Below are 27,960 nucleotides of genomic sequence, written 5' to 3'. Positions count from 1 at the left end.
GATCAATCACATTTCAGAATCTTCACTTCCCAGTAGGGTTAAATACTGTATGTTCAGCATTGTGATGTAAGCAGCTTGTTTTGGGGATGTAGCACCAGGAACTAGAATCAGTAAAATGAATAAGAAGCAGCTGTGCTTTTTTATAGTCACAACAAGAACTCTGCCCCTTGACACTGTCAATCATAATGTATTACATGACTCCCTCCCAAGAAAAATACTATGCTGGTCCTGTATTAAAATGGCATTAATACAATCTCCACCAACTACACCATCTTGGAAAGAGCAAGACCTAAATCTAATCTTATTAATGGTGGACTCCATGTTAAAAATACAGTGAAAATCTGGGTGAATTTGTAGCTGTGGTCCATACTGAATTTGGGGCCTATCAGTGGAGAATGAACTAGCTGACATAAAGCAAATATTCTGCCTTTTTATCTAATCAGCTGCCCAATGAGGTGCATGTTCTGACTTAAATATTTAATTCATTTGTTGTATGGATGCCATTTCCAAGCTGCATCAATCAGGTTAAAAAATTACAAAAATATTTAATTCCATACACAAACCATTTTATTTGTTTAAAGTCCTTTGAAGAAATGTTTGATGTCTATTCTTATCAAGTTCAAAGAATGCTTGTGTTTGAATGTGAAAGGGAAAAAGACATTTTCAAATATTTATGAAACAGTTTGGAATCCTTTAGTGCCTAATGAATAACAATAAAGAGGAAGTTGCTACAGATCATGTTGATATTCTTTGGCTGTTTAAGAATATGAATTTATACACAGTATAACAATAGTTTTTAACCATTTCATCATTTCATTTTATCATTAGTTAATAATCTTTTTAACTATGAACTAATTATTCCAGTAATTGTATGATATGGCACAATCAGTAAGAAGTGTCTGTGACGGTCAAAGAAATTAGTTTTATTAGAAAAAATAAAAACAAGATTTTAAAAGATTCTCAAAAAGAGAAAAAATAGTTCAAGTTCATTTTTAATGAGATTACTAATGTTGCAAATGAATGAGGAGATCAGGCTCACACAAGCATAAGAGTTATAGAGGTAAGGTGTGGCTGACAGTGGCTGGCCAGGTATCCTAATGGCAGATTTATCAAGTCTTGTGGCTCCACAGAGCTCCTACATCCTGCATAATTGTTACATTTGTTACCTACCGAAGTATTTACAAAAAGCAGAAATAGTCATTTTCACGTGTTTGTGTCAAGGTATATGCGATTTGAGGAGTTACACATGTAGGAGTAGAGAATGTAAAATATGGACTTAAGCCATTATTTGTTGTATATAAAGGCTGGTAACAACTGTGCTAGGATTGGGCCCATTATTAGCTCTGCAGATATGGCAGCTGTCATTGGTGTTAAGAGGAGAAATGGCAGGTGGAAGGTTGTAACAGGAAAGAGTGTTCTTAATGTGGAATGTTTTTGACATGCTTTTGACATTCTGTATATTTCTAACTTATGAATGCAATGGGAATGGCAGTCCTTTGGAAATGTGAAAAAAATTTGCAACCTAGTTTCGAAGTTTTAGAAGTTTGTAGGTCAAAATGTACCAATTTCAATCATTTGAAGCAAGTATTGATCAGAACTGCTAGTGACATGACAGTAGCCTTATGTGTACAGTAAATAGGCTATTCCCATTTCGTAGCCACCCACCTTCATTTAAATGGACTTATAATCATACCAGTGGTACTGTATTAGAGGCCTCATCTGAATAATTTTTCATGATGGCTTTCCAAAGAGGACATCTCCTTTTTTGTGATTCACCCTCAGGAACAGCAGAGATGGCGACCCCTTAAACAGGTGGATGCTGACGTAATGTCATAGACAATAATATGAAGTGTTATTAGTGATGGTATCTATTTGTTGAGAGAGTGAGAGTAAGGTCACTCCCTCACAGAATAATTGTCATGTATCTAAAATGAGAACAAAAATAATAAACCGCAGAGCACCATGATTTATTTATAATCACATAAAACCTGCACAATCAAAATGTAATGATTCCCTGGCATGTGAACTACAGAGCTTCTAGCTCTAAACCTTTTCCCCCAAAGCACAGGGGAAAATTAACCGATGCATCAAACATTTCAGAGTCACTCCACAAAGAAACCTTTTGAATCCATGTATAAAATTATAAAGACACCATAAAAGGCTGGCCCACACTGTAGTGTGCCCTCTGTGGTGTAGCAGATACTGAGGGGGTCAAACAGGGGGTGCTACATACATTGTTTTAAGTTTGCAGCTTACAAGTTATTAAAAGCTTCCATAGGCTTGGGATTTATTTATTTTATTATGTATGTATAACTATATATTTATATCTATGGCACACTGGTCATGAGGCTGAATTTCAAGTCAAATCTAAATTTAAGTCAGCAGGCAACCATTACATTATTGCTTTTTAGTAACCTAAGGAACATATACTGTAATCATAACAAAATAATAATCTCATGAGCAAATTACTTAAAGACAAAATGTAGATGTCAGAACCATAAAAATAAGAACTATAATCTATACTTTGGAAATATTTAACCTCTTGAAAACACGAATGTAAATGTCACTGAGAAACTGTGTTTGCAGATACAGATATAGAATCTGCACACACACTGACAATCAGCATCACTATTTGGCAGTCAAATGTTACTGAGAAACTGTGTTTTACAATCACATATACAGATATAGAACCTGCACCCCCCCACACGCTCACACGCACTTTCCCTGTCTGACAGACTGACCATGGTTACATTGGCTTGAAATTTGCGCTGCTCTCTTACATTATCTGAATGAACACATCCATTCTCTAAGCCTAAATCTAATGAATGCATCAAACAATATTGTGGTGGCCTGCTTTCCTCAACTATAAAAACGCTGCATAAAATGCTCCAATGTTTTATATATGTACATTAAAGAGCACTGCTGTGTATGTAAAATAAAAAATAGAAGTATGAAACCAGTTCAAATAATATAACAGCTAGTTAACTGTTATTTGGCAGAATGCTAAAAAAAAAGTGCTATATGTTTCAAATTATTAATTAAAAATTAAAATATGTTGTCATTTTCAATTTCAGAAATAATTCCATCAGCTATTAATTAATTATCATATTTTTAATTAAACAATATTATTTTGTAAATTTCACCTCATATCTGTTTAATTAATGACAACACACATGTTCTTTCAGTTGATGAATAATGAATTACCTCGAGAAATACTGCATTCACTCAGCTCATCGCTAAAACTAGGCTTGCATTATTTAGCCTCAGTCAGCTGCATTGCTTGTACATTTAAGTCAATATACTTGCTGTTGGTGCAGGTACAAAACAAATCTGTTAGACCATAATCATAACTTGTCAAATGTTGTTGATTTACACTCAATTAGTTCGCTAGTTATTACTGACAGTGAGTACATTATTTGTTTTTTATTTGCTTATTGCATTTATTTTCCTGATGTTTGACTCATCACTGGTTCTTTGTCAGTCTCCACTTCAGGTTTTTGTATTATTGATAAAAATTGATATATATGACATGGCTGTCATTAAATACCTAATATTTCAGTTGGGGGTTTTTGTTGTATGGAATCTCATATTTGCATGGGTATATAATTATATATATTTCATATGATATATTTGGTGTAACTGAGAATTTACTGTGGTTATGTTGAGAAGTAAAGTTGATTTAGTAAAGTTGTTCTGTTTTCTAGATTAAAACTCCTCTGATACTGTTGTGCATTTGAAATCTAAAATGAACAGAGATTCTGGGGTGGAGGGTGATTCTCAGGTGGCTTGCAGTATCATTATTTAAATGATCAATATGCCCCTTGTTTTCCCACACAAGCCTTCTTCTGAGAGAGCCAGAATGCACTCTCATCACATTAGTCAAACAATGACAAAATAATGGGCTGTAAATCAATATTTAAATGGAGTGTTTTCAACACAGCAAGTTGCTACTGTTTCCTATGGCCTATTGAAAACCATCCCAAATACAGACTCACACACAGGAAATTTTATTTACCATGGTTTCATCATGTAGTTTTTTCATCCTCTTCAAATATTCTTCAACATTACAGTAACAACTTGTGGTAATGCTTTGACACACATGTGCTGTAACTGCCTTTTTAGAGTGGAATATGCTTACATTTACATTTTCCAATGTATATAAGGAAGGAAGTGCCTCCCATTATCAAAGATAAGTGTGTATTTCAAACGAGTCTGAATAAACGCGTGACCTTCAATGGGTGATTATCTGCAAAGTCTGAATAAGGTCCTAAGTGTTCCATCACTTTGGCCTTTGGGCCAGGATTCATATGTTATTCAACTTTTCATATTATTACTCACCAATTAAAATCATGCTTTTAACATCCAATTTGGACCCTTTAGTGCCTAAAAAGGACTGGAAAATAGGCCCTATGGATTAGATGGTTCTGATAGGCGTGCTCTTAGACACACTTCTTGTAAAGCATGTGGATGCTGGGAAGGTGGGTGGAGACACAGGTCCACCAACATACTCTTTTAATTTTAGCTCAACACACATTCATGAATGCAGAAAATTTCTCGAGCGCTATTTTTTGATGAATGGATTGCAGTGGGATGATTTGTTAAAATCTTTTCTTCCCATTGGTTTTGTTGTCAGAACATGATTTATTTAAATAACCTGAGGAGCTGCTCAACTGTACTGCCATTTACCCATGCTCCCCTCAATCAGTGGCCTGCCTTCATGGTACAGTGTGGAAAGTTCTTCAGAAGGTCACACCTGTCACTTGCTGTGCCATTTAGAACCACTGATGTGTTTAATTAGTTTTTTGGCTTTTTTCACTGTGAAAGCAGAGGCATGAATCTTTTCAGGAAATGCCACAAATCCAGTTTATTTTGAAACATGTTTTTGTTGTACATTTGTGCTGAGAACCAAGCGTAAGCCTAATTTTTGAAAAATGTCCACTGCACGCAACATTAGTTCTAACGAAAGCAGAACATCAAAATAAGCCTGAAAGTAAAATGCTTCAATTGAATAATAATTCAAAAGCAAAGATATGACTTGTCAAAAAGGACTTTCAGTGAATAAATGAGCTATATATATGTACAGCCTCATTAATATCCATACAGTACAGATTGAGACTGCATGCATTAAACTAAGAGGACTATAACATTATTTAATATCTGTTAAACAGTTAAATTAAGTACGTACCATATTATAAATTAACTGTGTCTATATAGTGTCATTTGTAACAAAATCTTGAAATCTTGAGAGAGACTGTCTGTTTTAAACTTTTATTTAGCTTTTTAGCATGTATAGAGGCATCTATATTTAATATCGTGTGAAAATATTCATTAATTGATAGCCGTATTATTCTTCCTTTAGCGTCTCATTAGATTCATTTCATTTAAACTTCAAAAAATACATTCAAGGGGGTTCCCAGTAGAGAGATAACAACTCGCTTGACTGGCAGAAAATCCCTTAACTGCAACCTTAGAGAATTACGGGTCCATGAATCGACCCCTGGCACAAGCTGCTTATAGGAGTGATTTGAAATCCAATTAATTCCTTCATATTTCGGGGGAACCCTACAGCAGGCAAGGCTTGGAAGTAATGGCCTTTGCCCGTTATTACCTTTTCTAATGTGCCTACACATTGACAGGTATTTAAAGAAACACATTCATAGAAAATTCATATGTCTAATCAATAAAGAAGGGAGTCAGCATTCATTAGGCTGAGGCAGTTACCAGGAAATGAGAAACTGCTTTAATTGAAAAGGAACAACACCCACTGTAGCCTGTGTGGCTTCCTTTCCAGTTTAGTTCAAAGGCATCTCATTCAAAGGCAGCAAGCTTTCAACCGTTCAACCCTGACTGTCCACAGGCTGCCTTTCAAAAATGTCTTTGCTCGCCTCCAGACTCTAATAAACCTTCTCTCTGCTTGTTTGCTACATCGTGATCACAGCCTCTGTAAATGTGCACCACTGCCTGCAATCACAGGCATTATACACAATGGTCATCAGATCCCAGTGTAAATCTGTTAATACCCAATGCATTGTATGTGTCAATACTGGTCATCAAAAGATAATTTGGCATGCCATTGCCGTGGCTGCCCTCTGTCTGACATTATTATATTCAACAACTTGGCCTCATGGCGATTTAGCAGGAATAACTCTGTTTGAGTCTTTTATATAATTCTAGTATTTTAAATTTCAATCTATTTAGAATTGAGCCAAATGACCAATGATTTGCTTAAGTAAATATTGTATGATTCCATCTGAATTTGGTTTTTGCCAAATCTGGTTATGGTAATCTGGTTATGGTAATTTATAATACCATTCTGCATAAGTTCCAAGACTTCTAGGATACTTGTGGCAATTCTGCCTAATTAGAGGTTAATTGGATACATCCAATAAAGCGTTAGATACATTTTGTCAAACTGTCTTGCGTAAGTCCTTTATTTAACAGATCAGGGTTTTTATGGATTTATCCATTTATTTTTATGGCCCTTTTTACGGTATATTTTAACGGTATTCAAAAAGCCAACCTAGAATCGGTCTGAATTCTTTCTGTATAGTTAATGATATAAGGCTTGTTTATGAAATGTTAAGGCTTGTTTTTTCTGAAGAGTGGGCCAGGAGACTACAGTGGGGATCAGTCCCAAACTGTCTGTTGTCAGTTGTAAATGTAATGAATTGCTGAGCCGAAGAAGGCCAGAGAGTGGTGTAGGAATTCTCAGAGCTCTGATGGACTCTTGTTTTTTCAAAAATGAGCCGGCAGCAGAGGTGCTGCTCGACAAATTTGGAACATTGGGATGAATGCCAAGAGGTCAGATCTTCATGGTCTCAGAAGATAATACTTCAGCGGGATTCTGAACACCTTGAGAGATCAAAGCAAGCAAACAAGGTAAAGGACAATTTAACAGTCCAGAACCCCTGTGCCTCGGCTACATTCAGACAAAAGAGGCAGAGCAATTTGGGCAAAGCCGTATTTTATTGATGTGGGCCCCAGACAGCTTGTGTCTGGAATCAGATTAAAGGGTGAAATTCCCATTTCTTGCTTTATGTCAACTGAACCAAAAACTATGAACTGTCCCTACGGAGGGGACATGAACCCTAAGATTTGTGCTGTGCTTGAATTTTTGGGGAGGTAGATTGAGACTGTTATGTATTTAATGATAGCTATCTGGCTGTGTACCTCCAGCTTTGCCCATCAGTAAGAGAGTTGGGCTGTCAAGAAAATGCCTGGACTGTCCATTATTCAGAGCAATGCATTAGAATAGCCCACAGCAAGATTTTGAAATACATCATAAAATACATGAATTATAGGAGACGTAATAAATATGAATGAAAGTTTTATCATTCCTACTTTGCAGGATTTGCAGATTTGTTACAATAAAATATTGTCTTTGTCTTTTGGATTTAGATTTGTACTTTATGTATTTATATTATTTTTATTGTGCATTGGCTTATTAAGAGAGGAAGCTGTAATAAAAATAAATATATCCAGTAAACAAAATGATGTGTGTTTTTATTGGAAAAATTTTGAGGGGCTGTGTATCCACTATTGTCAAGGGAAAAAAATACGGTGAAGAAAGATGTAATCCTGCAGGCAGGAAAAATATCAAAAATATTTATGTATGCTTTTTGTTTATATTCCCCAGCAGTCCTAATTTAAGGCATGTGCTGTGGCACAAAGGATCTTGGTGAGTGAATCTGTGAGAAAGATGAAACTGCTATTGGCTTCTATACTGTATCCGTTACCTTGGCTGGAGTGTTTCGATTTTGGCAGCAGAGGGAATTGATGATGTAAGCTTATTAGGCCCACAGGGGCTGTCTGCAGTCGTGGCCTCTTGAGATTTCTTAGCGGTTCTTTTCCCTGCTTGACAGACTCTGAGGGGGGGGGGGGGGGGGGGGAAGTGGGGAACTCGGGGGAAGGGGGCGGGTGTCCCACAGGCACTGAAAAGCACTGTATGCTCAGATGAGCAGCTACAAGACCAAGCCTATCGCTTCACCTACCCGTCTTCAGGCAGTTGATTCAACAGCTTACCTGATTTGCCAGTCTCTCTGATGTATGGTGTACCTGTAGCATATTGTGATAACTAGACTCTAGAGATGGCAAAGGAGCTACCACCCTTGCTAGATCTTTAAAAGAAATGTACGCAAAAGCAGTGAAACGTACACTTTTTGAACAACAGTACCGTCAATTTGTCTGTTTGAGCATTGCTGCATGCCACAGTCATACAATGTGTTGCACTAAATTGTAATGCTTCAAAGCATTGATGATTTATTTTCTGTCGATTGTCAAACCAGTATTTGTCATTAATCAGTAAATGGACTTCTGGGGTCGGGTAATAGAGCCATTGATTCAGTCCCAGGCTTTTGCATCAGAGAGTTTAAATGTGGAAAATTCCTTTTTGCTTGGCTGCCTACAAATCCCAAGTGCCACCCGCCCCCCTCCCCACCCCCACCTCAAAGCAAACCCATGCCATGCCCAGCCTGGGCCCCCCAGCTCGGTATAAGGACTTTGATATTCCAAACCGCACCTCCTGGAGCTGAGATAGCATCGCAGCTCAGCCCACTTTCCCGCACTCAGGCAAAGCCTTTCCAGAGAGATTCCAGCACAAATTAGATTTCTCGCAATCAGCTCTCCCACTCTCCCTCCCGTTCCTTATTGCCCACCTCCCCGCCCGCCCACCATTCTGACATGAAAAGAGGAGAGAAAAAAAACGTCTCACTCCACGTCTATTCAGTGTTCTCCCGGCGACCGGAGATCGAGCGCGCGAGGAGCAGCCGTCTCTGCTCCTGTTGCAAGTTCACATGCAGAGGAATAACATCTCCTCCTGCTGCCAGGGAAGGGAGGAGTTAGGCTGTCTGAAGCGACTCTCGGAACAAAAGGCATTCCGCAGGAATCACCACCGCTAGTCTCATTCAGCGGAAGCAAACCAGCAAAGGCTAGCGCATCTTCCAAGAGAGAGAGAGCCAGTGGGGGAGGGCTATCTGAATTAGCCTAAGGGGCGGACTGTGGATTCATTGTAGGCAGTCCATTCTCCAACTGTGTTGACTGCCAGGACAGATCCACAAGCCATCATTCTTTATACCTTGGAAACAGAGGGACTGAATTTACGCTTGAGGATGCTTTTACTTTTTTAAGTGAGGTAGGATATTGCATCATTTGCTCAGCATTTTTGTGAATCTGTAATGCAAATTTATGAATTTTCATTCCTTCAGTAAGAAGCACATTCTTAAGCAATACAATTTTTCTTATTGTTCTTTTCCTCACCTTAAAGATCTTCCAACCCACACAGATTATTTGTAGCTGGCTTTTATAAAAGGATTAGACTCGTTCGGTATTTTTTAAATTTGTGAGTATTTTTGAGTTAAGTATCCTTGGATTTTTCCCTTGGTGCCCCCATTCAAAGGGAATCATGTAGCTGTGCATGGCTGTAGATACAAATTGGATTAGCTGTAAATCGAACTGGATGTATTAACTATGGCCACCACACAGGAGTCTCCAGAAACCTTAACCCCAGATTCTCTTCCCAGCATGCCTCACCGAACTGTTCTCCAGAGTTCAGAAAGTGAGGTTCTCCTGCGTTCTGCAAGCGAGATCACAGCGGCTTTTGTGAAGAAGACAAAATTTCATGGGCTGAAGTACATCTTTGCCCGGGACCGGTCCCAGATTCGGCGCATCTTCTGGTTCTTCGCCTTCTTCAGCTGCGTGGGGCTGCTCTCCACCTGGTCCTGGAACCGACTCCACTACCTGCTCTCCTACCCGGCCTTCACCAAGATCCACATGGTGTGGGCCCATAGCATGGCCTTCCCCGCCGTCACCTTCTGCAACCAGAACCTGTTCCGGGCTTCCCAGTTGACCAAGACCGACCTCTACCACAGCGGCTACTGGCTGGACCTTCTGCACCAAAATCACTCGGTCAATGAGAGGAGCCTGGCTATCCTGAGGGACAGCCGGAGACAGAGCATGCTCAGCTTGCTGGAGTTCGGCCATTACGCCCCTCCGCCCAACTTCCACATCAACACGACAGAGATGATCGACAGGCTGGGGCACCAGCTCGAGGACATGCTGCTCGAGTGCAAGTTCCAGGGAGAGAACTGCACCTACAAGAACTTCACCCCTGTACGTACAGAGAGGGGGGGGGGGGGGAATCTAACTGCAAAAATACATCTCTGTCCATACAGTGAGAGTCAGAGAGTAGAGAAAGAAGGAGAAAGAGAACAGCACTAACAAGAATCTTACCCTTAAATTGGGGGGAATAGATGGAGGAGGGGAAGGAGAGAGAGGGACAGTGTAAGGCAAATGATCAATGTGAGTGAGCGATGCGGCTGTCAGTTAGATTTTGCTTTCAGTAAACAGATGGAAAAGAGGCAATGATGCGTGTGAAAGAGAAAGGGGGGTGTGGACAAATTCACAAAGAAGATAAGTTATGGATATTTCAGAATGTAACTCGAGATCTGTGTCCAGATGCGATTATGGGGATTTAACAGCAGAAATACAGTATCAGATAAATGGTTTCTTGGACAGAGGGAGAACGTTTCATTGAAATGCATATGCCTCCTCCTGGCTGATTTGCAGCAGTATTGGAAGCAGATATTGGAGTCAGGGTTCCTTTGCATGAGGAGAGAGCCATTCTCTTTGTGATATTGTTCAATTACCATTTTACAGTATTATCCTCACCATGGGATATATTCAATTGATGCTCATATTGGCAGGAATTTTCAGAGCACGCATGCAGATAATTTGATCGGGGCAATTGTGTTGTACATAATTGAAAAGAGATGTCTGGGAGATTTTGGGTAGAGAGGGTGCGTGAGTTGAAGTATGCGTTTAATATATATTGTGTGATTAGTAATAAGAAGCAATTGCATATTGTCCACCTGGGTACCTGAAAACTGGCAGATTTATTTATTTATTTCTCTTACACTTCTATGTTTTCTTGCATGTTTAGATGCATGGTCTTGGTGTTTTCTCAATAGGGTTATAAATACAGTAAACACAAAAAAATGCAGTTTCCTTAATTGTCAGAATCAAGCAAAAACTGACAGCTGCTTCTGCCATGTTTGCTGTCAGATTTCAAAATTCTGTGTAAGTATTGAGCAAATGTTAGTCTGGAAGCCTCAATTGTCTGTTGTTTGCTTAGCCACTATTCCACCTTGACTGCTGTCCTTGTCTAGCATTTCTGTAATGAGCTCCACATCTTTGTTAGAGCAGAAGTAGACAACAAAGCCAAGCAAGGACAAAACATATTCCCCTGAATTTAATTAAAATCACTAATCCATCTTAAGAGAATATGCAGTCAAATGAAAACCTTCACAGCACAATCTACCAAAATACTGCAAAAAAACAAAACTTTTTTAGCCCTTTGATTACATGGGAATTTTGTTGGAATCTATGGGGTCAGTTTACTGCAATAGGCAGCAGGTTAATCTGGGAGGGCTTGCTTTTTAATTGAATCACACTTCTCTTCAAGAGGATTCACAGTTTTATTGAATCCAGGGTTATTTATGTCTTCAAGAAAAACAGGTTCAGGATACGGTTGGACCTCCGTGCCGCTGCTTTCAGCGTGAAAGCAAAAGGAAATATATCCACGAAGAAAGTGTCTTTGTCTCTCCTCCATCATTTCTGCTGCTCTTCCTCACCCTCTTATCATCCTCATCATGTTGGCTTGTACAGCATGGGCTTTGCTATGCTTGCCTTTCATATGGCATCAATCTTAGAGGAAAGACTACTATGATGACTGCTGACCAAAAAAGAAAGATAGTGACTTTGCTTTTATTGGCTATATTGAGTTGAATATATTTTTGCCACAAAGACAGTGGGAGTTGTCAAAACTATCAAAGCCATCTTATGTAAATCTTTAAACAAAATTCAACTGCCCACAGATGATTAAATTTTCAGTTATGTGCTAGGATGAGAGGCCAGTCTTATTTTTTGAAAGTGGATGAATCAGTATTTAATATCTGCAAGGCACTGCTTAAATGCAAATTAATTCTGTCACAATCTACGAACTGTTTCTTCGATGCTGACAATACCAAAATGAACAAGTATCATATTATTGTCAAAATGTTATTACATTGTCACTATAGGCTCATACAACATCAAGCTCAAGGTCTGCTGATGGTCCTCATGTGTCTGTGCATACAGCAACTTTGGTTCCGTGCCCCTAGTCCAGACCATCTTCATTTTCATTGGTCACAAACTTCACTTCCTCTTCCTTTCTTTTGAAATAAGATTACAGTTCACAGAGGTAAAAGCAACAATTACTAATGACCTTCATCAATTAATTTAGGTGCAAACATATGGCCACGATTTCATTTATAATGCATGCCATCATTAACGGTATTGGAAAATAACATACTCACTGAATTGCTAGAACCCCCTCAATCATGCGATATATGCCAGCTCTACTCGTCGGTAATGTATTTGTCAGTGTAGCGTAGGAGAAGCTGGCAAGACAGGCCAGTTGTGAATGCTGAAAAACCTGCATTTGAAGAACTTGTCTCCCAGTGCAGGGAAATTACTGCATATAATGTTTGCTCAAGAATTCTGTGATAGCTTTTGGCCAAAATACCCTGGCAGTAAACATCCTCCCAGGCCTGCGGTACAGTGAATCAGTAAATCTGTATAAAATTATTATTATTACAGAATCCCAGTATGTGTGCACGTGTGAAAGATCTGAGCTGTTATCTCAGCAGAGGTTTAACATCGTAGCATTGTTGAGGCTACCTGCACCTGGGCGTAATTTGGATAGTAGCAACTTGGTGAGTTAAGGTAACAAACCAGAATGTTATTCGGTTGTAGGGTTGTAGCCTTCTGACAATGTTCTCAGGTATTTTTTCAAGCATTTTTTGTATAATAACGTCATTGTGCTGTGGGACCTAATTAAAATATAATTAAAGTGTGACTGTATTTGTCTTGTTATGTCTGTGCATTGTGAAGGTACATTTTCAGCTCAAACATAGCCTAGCAATATTAAAAAATAAATTCCAAAGACCGCACATAAAGAGAGATAAACAGGGATAAGTGAGTAGCTGCTTTCATTTAAAGAAAACTAAAATGAAATACAATTTCATAATTGTATGAGAAGTTTGTTTGTTTTCTCCAACATTTTAACTATTTTATACATATTTTTAATATCATTTTCATAAAGTTAACTATATATACTGTTTGAAAATTAAGTATTTTACCAGTGAGGGTTGTACTGTTCTAGGTTACTATTTTCATGTGTAATCTTGAAACCAATTACTAAACTATTTTTGGCCTACTTTTTTATTTTTGCAAAAGAAATGGCAAAGAAATTGTTAACGTTTGATATATTTCATCCAACACCCACTACTGCACAAAAAAACATGCAAAAAGATAACGTTACTGGTAAGAATATCATCAAGATCTTAGCCTTTTGAAGTAGTAATGTAAATTCAGCCTGTCAAATTTCTATAGCAATCCTGATGGCCTGAACAGTCCCCCTTAACTTTTGAATTGTCACTCATTGCTTGTGATTTTCCCCTTTTTCTCTGAATTGTCACCCCTCCAATATTAATTGTCATCTGATGAATATTTAAGTTTCCAAAGATAGTTGAAATTCACTTCACATGCTTGGGAATCATCCTCTCTGAGTAATAGTATCTTATAAGAGCACCAACTGTAATCCAGGGAATGGACGAGATAACTGATAGCTATCATTACATTTCACTTAGGATAATTCCAGTGATGGAGCTTTGAAAATGTCACAGGAGAAATGCAAATTACTTTCATTAATTTCCACATGGACTTGTGTTAAACGTGTATAAGAAAGGGCCATAAAAGTTTAATGGATGCATATATAAGTTTAAAGTTTAGTAGGTGATGATTGTAATATTTTGCCAATGACAATTAAACTTTTATATAAATAAAAGATTTCCATTCATAAAGTCGGCCTCACGGTGTAGTCTTAAAATGAATATGTGAATTTGGCACTTGATGGCGGGGTATTAAGACAGCTTAAACCCCTAAACCATGCTGCAGCAGACTCATATTAAGTCTTTGGGCACAGGAGAGTAAATTTGAAAGTTTGAAACATGCCTGCTGTCATTTTCAATTTGAAAGGGGTCAGCGCACTAAATTCAGTGCTTTGGGCACAGTAGGTTGAGTGAGTCACACAGGTGTGTCTTTTAGCGACTGTCGTGTGGAACTTGCCAAGAGGTGTTGGAAATGTCATGGAGGGTCTAGGCGTCATTCTATTTACTGTGACCTGGGTTTACAGTCAGTGTGCAGGTGGCAGCAAGTAGGCTTTTTCCCTGTCTCCCGGCCATCTCTCCTCGCAAGGCTGCTAATCGAAACTTGGCTCTGAGCTACGTGCCACCGCAGCGTCTTGTTCGTCCCAGAAGAGTCATTTTCACTCTCCTCGCCCCGGCGGCAAACTCGATAATCGAGACGCGTGAGCACCCATTAAAGGGCCGTGTCACATGACCGCTTAACACTTGGGTGCCGTCTTGGGTTCCGGAGTAGGTGTTTGCTGCAAAACGACACCTCTCTAACACTGTGAAAAGAAGGGTTCTGCTCTGAGCAGCCAGGAGTGGATTGCACAACATTTGGAATAAGCATGGAAGATTTGCCTGGCTTTATTGCACCTGGGACCACAACTGACAGTGTGTCCGCCGCGATACCACCACTATAAATAGCACAGCCTCAGTTTTTGCGGGTTTGTCATGGCGTACTGGGCTCATCCGTGGCTTATGCTGAGGCAGATCACATTTGCGAAGACAGGTTTACCACATCCAACTTCAATACAGTTTCTGCAGAGTTAGCCATGTTTGCCCAAAGGAAACATTAAAATTAATGTGAAAATATATTCCAGCAATCATTTCATAATAACTGTCTGTAATAACTGTTCTCCACTTTTGGAGAACAGAGAGACAAAGCATTTTTAGTTTTCCAAGATTTCCTGCTTTGGCTTTCTGCCGTGATGTTGATGTCCTTGTCACTGTGTGCTCACCAGCAGGAGCTGAATTCCTTAGCTACCACATTTTGCCAGCCTTATATAACACGCTCAGCTCATGCAAGTTAAATTGTGAGTGAAAAAAAGCATATATTAATGGAAATTAATTTTCTTCAATAGGTGTAACAGGTTTTTCAGTGCTAATTCTTCCTATGGCCAATAGTATTCCTTAACGTAGATTTACCTGCAGAATAAAATTGACTGGGTTGCTGGATGGGTCGTCCAATTAAAGTACTGTTGCAGTGGATTGGTCTAGTTTCAAACCCAGAATATGCCAGTTCTGTCAGCTCCACAGAGCAAAGCACAAATGCCACTCTTGTTGCTCAGGGAAGGGATGGTGCCAGTCGGCTGGGACTACAGCATCTAAACACTCACGCTCGCCTCTAGTCTTCCAGTCAGTTTGCACATAATGGGCTCTATTTTGCAGAGGCAAAGTCGTAGGGTGCATGGGCGCAGTCAATGCCTCAGTGTATGGGTGCACTGGGTGTGGCTACTGAATGTTGGTATTTTTGTGACTAGAGGCGAGGAGAACATAGCTCGAAGTGCGTGACACAGGTAGAAAATTAATGGGCTGGATTATGATGCATATATTATCAGTGGTTGTGTTGCAGCTGAATTCACTCATAGCCAGTCAAATTACTTTTTTTCATTCCCTTTAAAAGCAGGACGCAAAGTGCCATGGTTTACTTCCAGTCTCTGTGGTTGACTCCTTCCATGTCGTATTGCTGTCACTAAAAAATACAACACAATTATTCATAAACACCAGAAAATTTATAATCATTATGAGAACTTTGCAAAGCATAGCCTAGCCTAGCCTACCTTTTACAATTTTGTAGCCTACAGTGAGTAGTCTACATCTTTTCATGTGATAAAAACAAGCAACACTTTCCATTTGTGAGTTACTTCAAACTAATAAATGATTCTCACTTAATCATAGCCACTTTTATATTAGGCCTGATACTGATACATATGGGTGTAACCAGCTATCGCAAACTGATAACAGAGGCTTGATTCCAAACTGGGATAGCAGAGGCCATTCCAAATAAGGAGAAAAGGAGGAATAAGTAACAATTGACTAAAACCTGGGGCTCCCAGTGGCTTGTCCTCTTATTCACTTTATCGTACCTATTGTCAGCCAAGAGAGAACAACTGCCCAGATAACATTACAGGCTTTCAGGACTGCTGTTTCCATGTCCTGTAGAACATGTAAGTATGAGAGGATGAAAAAATAACATCTGCTGTGCAGACGTTCAAGAGCTAGGTCTGAGTTAAGGAACAAGCAGCAGAAGTAATGGGAAGAGATTTGAAGGTTAGAGGAGCAGACAGAAAACATCTGCTCTTTGAGAAGGGTTTTCAGCAAAACCACTAAGATGGAAGATGCTCATCAACAGTGACATCACAGCCGTGTCAATGCACTGTTGAAATACGACCAGGGCCCACTGGATTGTCAGGCATTTGTGTTTGTGTGTGTGGGCACGAGTGTATGGCTCTGTGTGTCTGTTAGCATGCATGTTAACATAACAGTCTGTGTGTATGTGTGCACATGAGTGTGTTCTGTATTTTATGTATGCATGAGTACATTTATGTGTGTGTGTTCTGTATTTTATGTATGCGTGAGTACGTGTGTGTGTGTGTGCGTGTGCGTGTGCGTGTGTGTACGTACATGTGCGCATATGTGCCTGGATTTATGTGCTTGTGCCTCTGCGTGCACATGATACAAAAGTGTTTGCAGATGTGTGTATATGTGTGGGTTCCAGATGTGTTTGATAATTTTCTTATCTGGTCATGGACATCAATATTCCTGTGTGCTCAGGCATTTGCTCAGGCCTCTGAATAATTTCGCCATCTCCATGACAGATCCATTCTATCCTGGGAAATTCGATCACCTGGAACTTATGTCTCCTGTCACCCTTTTCATTAAATGTCCCCTCCATACCAACTGTCAGTGCTACTTATTTAAAAACAAAAAGGATTAAGTGATGGCTTGTTTGAACCGATTTGTTCTGCTGGCACTTGTGTTTTCCACCAGACTGTTTCTAAAGAGAAAGATGAAGGCAATCTTGATGAAGGCAAAGCTTATTTTCAGCTGTGCATTATCTGAAAATGAAAATCTGAATTAACACTGAGTTGCCCCATACATTGGTAAAATTTACACGGTCTACAAACAGAATAAGTCACACAGAGCACTGAGAAATGGGGATTCTCTGGGGATTTTGTATACGTTTTCTAATAGTGCCATGCAAAATCTTTAATAAATTAAGAAATCATGTCAACCAAGGCCAGTACAGCAGTTGTCATGTTAGTCATTTTTGGCTGTAGAGTAGTTTTTCAGAAGTGTTTGTAGGTAGCACTTAGTGATATGCTACATTGTGATTCAGTAACAATGTTGTATCTCAGCATCCTTTGTGTAAAGTTACATTTATTTAACTGTATATAATATATAACATTTGTATGAAAGGTATTAATCACCTACTAATGCATACGTCCCAGCTTTACAGGGAAAATTTATGTCTACAAATGCTATGGTTTTGGCTGAGAAGTCAGACACAAACAAAACAATAAATGTTTCTGAAATTAATTACATTATGTTTATGGAAAAATCCCAATATGGTTACAGTAGACTGGCGCATAATTGGTTTAATTAAAAGATGTGCACTGTACTCTGTTTTCAAAAAACAATTACATTCTGAAGGCTTAGAAATTGAAATGGGGATCTTTAATCATTCCTGTACACAGTTAGAAAATGGAAGAATTTGACTTTATTCTGTTCCGAACATGACAGAACACAACAGACCCATTCTGGATTGGTAGTGTTCTAATGTTCAATGTAAATGTCTTCTCTAGCTGCTCGTCAATGTATGGCTTGATCACCAGACTAACTGTAAGAGGAACAGCGAGGTCGATTTTCACAAAAAACATATTTCAACCAATGAAATGGACCTAGGGATGTACTTAACCACACAGAACATTTGCAGAACAACTTCAACAAAAATATACTGCACCAAAAAAAATGAAACTTAAATCACTGTCATTAATGATCATTTATGCAGTGTATAGACATTGTCTATGTGCCCATTAGGAGATAATTAAGCAATACAGCTGCATTTCTCATTTTGAGGTCCACTCCGCCAGAAAGACAATGGCTTATGGAACCATCAGGGCTGCTGGTACTACTGTTCCAGCTGTGATAATGGTGGGGGCGACATCCTTGCCCAGAGCATCCCCTAGTATCAACACTCTCAGAAATAAAGGTACAGTGGAAGTACATTTTTGTTCTTTTAGGAACAAATTTCCCAAATGTACCCTGAAAGGTACAATGTTCTTTGGGCACTAATAAATACATTTTACGAGCAAAAAAGGTACAAATTAATTACTAAATCCATGGCTAGTGGTGCGATTTTATATACCTCTTGGTACCTCACTAGTGACAAACACTGAGCCTTTTTATGAGCTTTTTTGTACCCTTTTTCAGTGAAGGCAGGAAATACTAATTAATTCAACATTGCAAAATAGGCACAGAATTACTAATTATTGATACAGTCTTGCTAAGGTACGACAGAAGAATGGTTTTAATTTGAACATTCAATTGAAGAAGCAATATTATCTAAGATATATTTAGTACTGTTTGTCTAGTTTGTGCTCGCAACAGATTCTGCCCTATTAATTACTCTGCCATATCATAAAGGTTACTGCCAGCTAGCACTCAGTTGTGACTTTTGTCCTCCAATGAAGAAAAAAAAATTAGAATTAGTTTTTTGGAAAAAATATGGTATTTCCCTCAAGTGCAAATGCTAGTGTCTGAATTCAAAAGCTCAATTTTGTCATCACTTCTAACAGTTACTGTCCGGCCATTTTCACCCCTCGGTGAGCACAAATAACTGTTGTTAGTTTCATAGGTTTGAAACCCATTTCACGGGTCCCAAAGTGTAGGGAAACACTACTTTATGAGATTGGCCATATGGCACCTTAGCCACTGCAGACTGATTGAGCGGAGACCTCTGCACTTTCATTATGTCCCACTGGGCCTGAGTGCCAGGTGCCATCTCTTTTCCCATCATCCTCCATAACAGGGAAGTTATTTCTGAGCATTCATTCCTTCTCCTGCGTCTGTTTCTTTCTCTCTTCCACTGTGAATACAGGTTTCTGGAAACTAAAGCACCTAAATATCTGACCTGAATGGCAGACTGTTGGAAACACTTTGCTTTGATGCATATTTTACTTAAAGTACTATAAAATCTTTCAAGTGCTACAATGGAGTGTGGTATTCATACTCATTAAAGATAAGATAAGGTTTCAGGTGATGTAAATCCCATCATGTAAAACGTACTTGCAACTGTTTACTCAGTGTTTGCTTGACTTCAAGTGCATTTGAAATAGAAATCTGCTCTAAATAATGTCTAACCAGATCTGAATGGCTTACAGTTTTAATAGTCCACGTTTACAGTCGTTTGCTGGTGCCTCTAGGGTACGCTTCCATCCTGCTTCTGTGTTCAGAGATCGTCGCCCTCCTCGTGTTCGATTTTAACTATCACAAAACAAACCCGCGGCACCCACAGATGAATGCCACGTCCATCTTTGTCACACGGCTGAGCACACCGCACCACTCATATTCTGGATTATGGTCTAATCGCAGATACAGTTAGCAACGCGAACGTGTAGGTGCAATCCCAGTGCAAATGATGGAAAGCATAATATTTGAGGAGAATTTTAATTTCAAAATCGCACCGGGGTGTTTGTAAACACGGTTTTTGATGAGGTTTTCTGTAGCTGTTGTGCCAGCTTCCTGACTGCTTCTGGTGAGCTATGAATGTCATTTATGGACGACTTTCCATAGCCGCTCATCTGCATGCTGCATTTAATTACCTCGTTTGCAGCTGGTCCCATTTTAATCAGACCAAGTTACATACTCCTGTTATGAGCACAGTTATTTCACAGAAAGTGCGCATCACCCCAGTGCAGCTCACAGGAGCCCCCACAGTGTGTGGATTTCTCTGCCACTCATTAACTCGGAATGTGTCCTGTGTGTCCCAAGCTTTGCTTCAGGAAAGCTAATGATCAGTGGGTAATGGGGGCAGATGAGGAGAAGCTCCAGCAGAATGGCATTTCATTTTAAACTGATTTGCATTATTTCTTGTATTTCAGCTTAAGCGAAAGGGAAACAAACACATTTTTAGCCAACGCCGTTGCCGGCATCTGGGTGGTTCAGCCCTACACAGGCCACATCTTACAGCCTAGATCTCAGAGATTTAAGTCTGGGCTATATTGCTAGTCTACTGTGAGCATGAGTTTGCACCAGAGACTCACAGATAGGTACCCCCCAGGAGCAGAGTGGGTTGAAGCCAGCTGTGAGAGAGGCACCTCTCCTCTTACTGCTGTTATTTTGTTCAATCTGTCCTTTTATGCTTTCATTCCTGTAAAGATCTGGAAAGTGATTGTTAGCCCTACATAGGTAGCATCGCAGGGCACTTGCTTGCTTGTTGCACTTGCGTATGTAAGCAATGGATAGTATGAACATGACCAAAAAATATATGGTGTTGGCCGGTGCACCATGAACCTATTTTAAACAATGACACTTCACACTGTCCAGAAATGAATAATAAATAAATTTCCCTTTTCACTAAAATGCTCATCCTGTTGACAATAGTCAGTGAGCTGTACAGCTGTGTAAAATTGAGTGTATCCAAGGAGCTGAAATTGAGACTATTACATGATTCTAGATTTAGACGGAGAGGCAGAAACCTTCTCTATAATTCAATAAAACGTGCTGTTCCATTTTAGATTGTCCCAGGGACATACATCTCATAAAGTACATAGCATGCTTGGAATTTGACAGAATAAACTATATGAACAAAATGAAAAATAAATTTAAAAAACAAAAAGAAAATTGTTTTCTTCCTTGGAATGTAATTCAGTCCTCCCACTTAAAAGATTTGGTTTTCAATAACAAATTTTAAAAGTTTTGTTGTGTACACAACATGTTCCTCTTTTTGAATTGAAATCATGTCATGAAAGTGAGTGAAACTTCACATTTCTAGACCTTGATTGCAACTGTGACTTTGCACTTTTAATTCTGACTGGCCCTGGAGCTATGCTCTTACCCACTGTGCTTCCGTGAAATATCCAGCTGTGTAAATTGATGCTGTTCAAAAAAGGGAGCTGTACAAGTTTTCCACAAATCAGGGCATCTATTGGAAAAACATTGAAGTAATGTGGTAACTCTGAACGTTTACCATTTTACTAGAAAATATGGGCAACGTAAAAAATTTGCATGTCTGTGGTTTCTTCCTGTTCCGTTCACGTTTGACTTGCAGTGGGATGAGCATCGTAAAAATGAGTAGGCGAGTATTGCTTTAAATCAAGTTTATCAGTGTGTTTAGGCTCAGCCGCCATAGCTTATTTCTCTATTAAACCAAGTCCGGGGGAAGACGCAGGCATTAAACATTAATCGCCATGGACCACCAGTCTTCCACAGTCTGGCTTCTAGCAGAGGAGGAACGAGATTAGCTGGGATTGAGGTTCTGAAAGTAAGCGAAGACCTGTAGGTAGAACCTCCCTCCACAAACCACCTCCGCACTTGCACCCCGCCCCCACAACCACCTCCGCATCCCCCCCACCTCCAACTCCCCAACTGCGCAGGCAGCTGCTGGAGCCAGCTGCCAGCGCATCCTTCCCGTGGCGCCATCAACGCTCGGAGCCTCTGATGAAGCTGGTGGGGCGGAGGGCACAGATGGCTCAGACGCTTACTGATATGCCACCAGGCTGCTGAGAGGGAGGAGGGGGCGTCCTCATTATGGAGAATGCTTGCTGTGGGTTAAACAGGACTTATACTTATACTTATAGGAAAAGGGAACATTTAAGATCATTAAGACAAGAGATGTCATACAGCTAGTTGTCCTTCTAATGAAAGGGTCATTAGGCACAAACCCCCTACTTTGTCTTACAGATAAAGGCAAGTGTTAATTTTTGAGTAACGCAAGAGCACATTTTAATGAACTTGCCAAACTGTTTGTGAAGAAACCTACAATCATTTGCATTAAGTGTAAGCTATTAAAGGCATTTAATGTATTGGTGAGATAATTCTACATTCAGACCAATAGCCTTTTAATTTTTTTCCATTTTGAGACACACACCTTGCTGACTTCAGGAAATCAAATGCATGACATTTTAATATTACCAAATTCATACTGTAGTGTATGGTATGGTTGCAAAAAAAAATCACCTAATATCCTCAGCATTATGTTCCATGCTCAACATGATCGCCAACCGTAAGATGACGTCTAAAGAACTAAAAACTCCTTTGTGAAATGAAATGTTTGTCTTATATCATTTTGTGACCAGTTAGTCTCACCTAGCTGAAATGCTGCATGAAATTCTGTTGAAGATTGGGCCTCCACAAAGCCCAAAAATCGATCCCTTGCTTCATATTCCCTTTGCGGTCCGTTTCATGGCGCGCGGGTTTGGATTAGCTTACATCTTTCATTTTAATGGAACAGCAGGGAGAAGTAAATTACTGGAGGGAATATAAAAGGAATGAGATAAGAAAAAGGTCTAAGCCATTACTTGGGATTATCCCTAATTTATAGAGGTGAGATCTGAATGACGCAATACAGCCTTCTTATTGACTTAAATTTAATGTAGCGCTTCTCTGCCGTCTAAATCTCTGTTGCCTAAATCCCTGCTGCCATTTTCGGTTTTATTTATGTAAGTAGTGCTGCTTCACAGATCCACCAGAAAAAAAAAGACTTGTACCCTCCCCCTTTCAGTACTGGACAATTGGTTAACACTGATTCTTGTAGACTTTTCTGAAATTAAACTTGAAATTGGTCCCAAGAGCACATGGTCTGGGCAAAGCTTTTGCATTGTACTGTATTATAATCCCTTCTCCTCCCAGGGTAAATTAAGTCTCTTTCATGTCAGCAAAATAGATATTCTTAACCAAGCGTAAACAGGTGGTCAAAACTGCTAGATCTTTAATTTTAAAATCCATGCACTGGCTACCTTTTAGACCTTTTTAGAACAGAATGCTGGACTCAGTTCGGTCCTGTGCTCTCACCCTCCCTGCAGATCTACACTCGCTATGGAAAGTGCTACACCTTCAATTCTGGGAAGGACGGGAACCCCTTGCTGACCACCCTCAAAGGTGGAACAGGCAACGGACTGGAGATCATGCTGGACATTCAACAGGACGAGTATCTGCCGGTTTGGGGCGAGACGGGTGAGTCTTGAGCTTCTAACCACATCCCCAAACCTTAAACCTTACACTTTCGCAACCCCCACCTACCCCCAGCCCCCCCAAACCTTACTGCACACGCTCGCACAGAAACCACACTCTCACTTTTACACTTCTCAGACAAAAAACAAATCACTCCCCACCTCTACCCAGAAACCGTCTCCACGCCTCGTGCCTTTCCTCCAGCCAATTTGTCAAGGTTCAGTGCACTTGTGACAGCTGAGCCTTCAGCCAGAGTGGAGAATAAGCCCAGGGAATCTGCCTTAATATTAGCCTCTGAGAGCCACAGATCTCCTTCAGACCTGGCACTGGAGCAGCATTGTTTATTTAACGTCTCGGAGGTTCAAAGGTGCACACTTATTCTCAGAGGGCATCAGAGGGGAACCGAGGAGTTAGAGTTCCACTCTGTTCAATCCCTACATCCCCCTGACAAAACAAATGAAGCAGGACTGATGAGTAGGTACATTCATCTAAAGAGCTCAGCGGAAGTGCATTGAGGTGCCTCACAGTCAAAACAAAATCTGGCCGTTCCTGTGCCAAATTATCGGAAAACCCTGCTGGGTGTCAGATAATCAGCCAGTGTTCTCCAGGGAGGAGGGTTTCAGTAGGCAATGTGCTCCCCACAGCATCACAGAATAACTGTTCCCCTGGTTTATGGTGACCTGGTGTGCTGGTGAACTTGTGATTCTGGTGCATTGCCATGGCAACACACCTGGTGATTTGCAGAGTGAAATGAAGCAGTGGTTGGTTGCACGTTTAGGGGGACACACTTGCCAGTCTTTCAAAACAGCAGAGGATGTTACAGTGATGAGGCAGGCTTACAAATATGATTGGAAGTTTCAGAATGGAAGAAAAGAAAAGAAATTGGCTGTTAACTTCTGCCAATTAAAGTAATCCTAGTCACAATGTCACACCAAAGTACTATTTTAACATTCTTTATAATATACTTTGGAATTTTAGTGAATTGTCTCTTTGAGCAGCAAGATATTGTCATACCAAAGAGAAACAAATAAAGGTGAAGTTACAGGTACAGGATTTTTCCAGTCTATCCACATTATACCAGATTGGAATGTATAATGTTATACAGTACGTAAGCCTGTAGAGTACAGTATCTCTGTCATAGAATCTCTTTCCCAGTGTCCTTCACTGGAGATTATTCATATGTTATTGTATTGAGCTAACACAGTCAGTTAATTTGTAGTCAAATTGATATCATCATGATGTTACTTTGATGACATCACCAAGAGAACACCTCAATGTCAAACTGAAATCACTCAGGACTGCCTGAAAATGTCTCCATGATGAAAACATAGTCCTCATCTAAGTGCACTCTCAATATTTCTAGGTTTTTTTCTTCTCCCGTGTTCTCTTTTTAGCCAACTCCACAAATGCCGTAATGAGTTGACAAGCTAATGCACAAAGCGCGAGAGCAGTTCCCCGCACACTCGACCGAGGCCTGGGGGTAAAGGTTTGTTTGAATTAAGTACATTAAGCTGCCTCCATGAACATAATGAATGCCCCACTACAAAGAGGCTGCTGACACACTGCCTTGTTTATGCATTCATTTATGTCCTGTTCAAGCACGACAAAAGGTCTAAGGAAATTGGTCGCACTTCCAGTCTTTCAGCGATCAGCTGGCCCCTCTTTTCTTCAACCTTTTTCTTTTTTGTTCAGTAAGATGGTGCACGGGAAGGATGAGAAACGCAGATTGTTATAAAAAGTGATCCTGGAGCTAAAGGCTCTCAGCAGATTATGAAATGTTCCTGCATATTAAAAACTATTCAATCACATGATGAGAAAGCCTTTTCTTGGAGCCATTTTGGATGTTAATTTTCTCCTTCATTGAGATGGGGAAGGAAGAGGAGCCAGGGGTGCTGAATAAAAACAACAACAAAAAAATGGGGGGGAGGAAACCAAATGAAATGAGCCCAGGACTGAAGATGTGCTTTTTTGCTTCTTTTTTTTAAAGATGGTATCTCCTTGCTGTTAAGCAGTCTGATAATGTACCTTGGTTAACCAGTACTTAACCGCCCAATCGGCTTCAAATAAAAACTTAAGATTTAATTGGTATTTATTAAATATTCTGTGTCATTAAAGACTGAACTGGATTGTAAGTAGGCCTCAGGTCACAAACTCAGAAAATGATTGCTACCGTTCATACAGAAAAACATTTGGCTTATTTAATACACCAATGAAAAGTATTCCATTAGCAAGAGCAAAGCCATTTACTCATTTTGAGATTCATTTCTTTTTGTCAGTGACCATGCATAACTTTTATTAAAAGAGTTAATCATTTTGAATACTGGCTCCTTATGAGGAGTCTCAGTGCTTTTTACTATAGACCATCTTTATTAGCCTCAGGTAGAAATGTAAATACTGTTTACCTCATATTTTCATGAAACTGCAAATTATATATTCCCAGCAGTAAATGTACAAATATAGTAAAATGTAGTTACAAATCCAGGTAAAAGTAAACAATTTGTCTGTTTTATAGCTCAATAATTATCTGATATGTCAAGAAAGGCAGTTAATAACTGTATCACAACTTCAAGACAGAATAGTCACCTGGTTTAGTAAATTCCAACCCTTATAACATGAGTTTAGTCAGCACCTATTGAAAAAATGGTACAAAATTATAAAAGAAATACAAAAACCTAATTAATCATGTATAAAGTTTTTTTTTTTTTTTTTTTAACAGAGGTGATGTCATTTTAACCCTCCATGGTTATTCGCTGTTGCACTGAAACCCACATCTCAGGAGCTTTGCAAATGAAGCACGTGTGCTCCTCCAATGCACAGTACTGCACAGTACTACTCATTGCAGGGGATGTATAACCTAATGGTACCTGAGTGGATCTAATGTGCTACTAACCTAAAGGACCCTGGATGGCTTGATCCCAGCTTACTCTTGGTAGTATTAGGCCGATTGTGAATGTCTACCGCTGCGAATGACTTGTCGTTGCTGACTACTGACATAGCCAAGGACTGAAACCATAACTATAGACTACAGACTGCTCTCATGGTCAGCCTCTTTAACTGACTGACCACCTCAGCCAGAATGCATTAATTAGTAAAGCTGAACAAGCGCCCATTATAAACAATGTAGATGCCTATATATATAGCTTTCAAACAATACATCCCACTAATACCCTCATTTTATATTGTGCTTGAAACAGAGATATACCCTGATGTCGCAAATACATTTTTTTTTCAAGATCTTATCTTCATAATTAAATCTGGTTCAAACTGCATATTGCATATGATGGAAGTTCCTAAACTCTCAAGGGAATGACACCGAGTGATTTTGGTAGAGGTGTTAATTATTTTCTCAACAAAAGATTTACTAAATCTTAAAATGTTGAAATGTTTCAATGATAACTCCTCTTGAGAGCATTAAACATGCACATAAAAGTTCCTCAAATGCCTCTTTCACCTGTGTTTCACCTATAATTTCTGGCAAGTCATGTGCATCAGCATTTTGAGATTACATTAAACAATGAACCACATGGATTAGTCTGTTTTTAAGCAGCCCGTTTTATCTTCAAATGTTTGAAAATAATAATTTTAACATTAACGTTGTTAGTGTTTTCAAGTTGTAATAAAAAACGCTTTCCCCCAAATTTGCAATGACAAATGGCATTTGTTGGCCTGTCTCATCTCTGCTCCATCTTTAGTGAATTTGAGAGACAGTGAGTATGTTGGTGAAGGATGGAAATCAGACAACATGCCTGTTTTCCAAACTGAAGTTGATGGATAGTAATTTTTTCATCGGTTTCTTGCTCAAAGTTAACTAGTAATAACCCTGAATATGTTCAGCATATAAAAAGTAGAATAAGTGCCCAAAATCCCATCTCACTGAAAGTGTCATGGCTTATAAAATGGCTGAACAGAAATCCTATTAAGCAATAAATATTTATGAACACCCAGAGGCATATAAAGCTATATGACTCATTCTGTGAAATGCTTCATATGCAGTAATACATGCCATTGGTCAGACACTGATTTTCTCAATGCCCTTTTGTGCTCACAGGTCTTGTGAGGTCACGTATAGACTGTGTTCTGCTTCATCAAAATGCTGACTTATAAGGCAGTATTTTCAGGTAGGAAGTAGAACTCTCATTTTAAGTGTAATAATAACAATTGCTGCAAGGTGTATGCAGGTTTTGTTGTCAACATTTACAGTGAACAAATTAGCGTATTAGCTGAATATACTTAAGCTGGTTTAGCAGTAGATTAGACCACAAAACAATATTTCTTGTTGGGACACAGGAACAGTCTTTAGCTGTTCCTTTCTGAACTGAACTTTAGCTGAAATATGACTTTCTCAATAAAAGATAGGGCTGCTTGAATAATTAAGAGCAGAAGACCGCTCCAGCCTCTTCTGTCTTCTGGATCATGCCCATACCAGGTCCAGATGGATCACCACGCCCTTCTGAATTGCATTGCTAAACATCTCTCTCCTTGGGCTGCCTAATTTAATTAACTCTGTAACCAATAACCAGTTTTATCCATTTTATCATTTGTTACTCATAACATTTCCGTCACCGTTCTATCTTAACTATAACACTTGACCAGCCAACAATGGATGGGCTCGCCGTCTTCCCATTGAGGAGTTTTTCTCATGGCTGTTTAAGTTTTTTTTATCTCACTTTTTGTGTGTTGAGGTCTGTTTTTTCCCAATTCCACTGTAAAGCTCCTTTGTGACAGTGTCTGTGAAAAGAGCAATACAAATAATGTTGAATTGAATTGAGTTTAATAGAGGTTA

General features: G+C 39.4%; 1 protein-coding gene across 10 annotated transcripts in view; it reads left to right on the top strand.

Annotated features, from left to right (window-relative positions):
* asic1c (acid-sensing (proton-gated) ion channel 1c) overlaps positions 1-27,960 on the top strand; it is a 324,712-nt gene that overhangs the window by 258,335 nt on the left and 38,417 nt on the right. For 5 of the 10 annotated variants that reach the window (XM_064347023.1, XM_064347020.1, XM_064347022.1 and 2 more), the window contains exon 2: positions 23,030-23,180. In XM_064347023.1, coding sequence (XP_064203093.1) covers positions 23,030-23,180 — 151 coding nt within the window. Of the gene's footprint in view, positions 1-8,743; positions 10,108-23,029; positions 23,181-27,960 lie in introns of those variants that run through there. The other 5 variants (XM_064347018.1, XM_064347016.1, XM_064347019.1 and 2 more) reach the window with 3 other exon arrangements.

Source organism: Anguilla rostrata, chromosome 8 (genome assembly GCF_018555375.3).
Source record: "Anguilla rostrata isolate EN2019 chromosome 8, ASM1855537v3, whole genome shotgun sequence".
NCBI lineage: Eukaryota > Metazoa > Chordata > Actinopteri > Anguilliformes > Anguillidae > Anguilla > Anguilla rostrata.
This window is presented reverse-complemented; position numbering and strand designations above follow the sequence as displayed.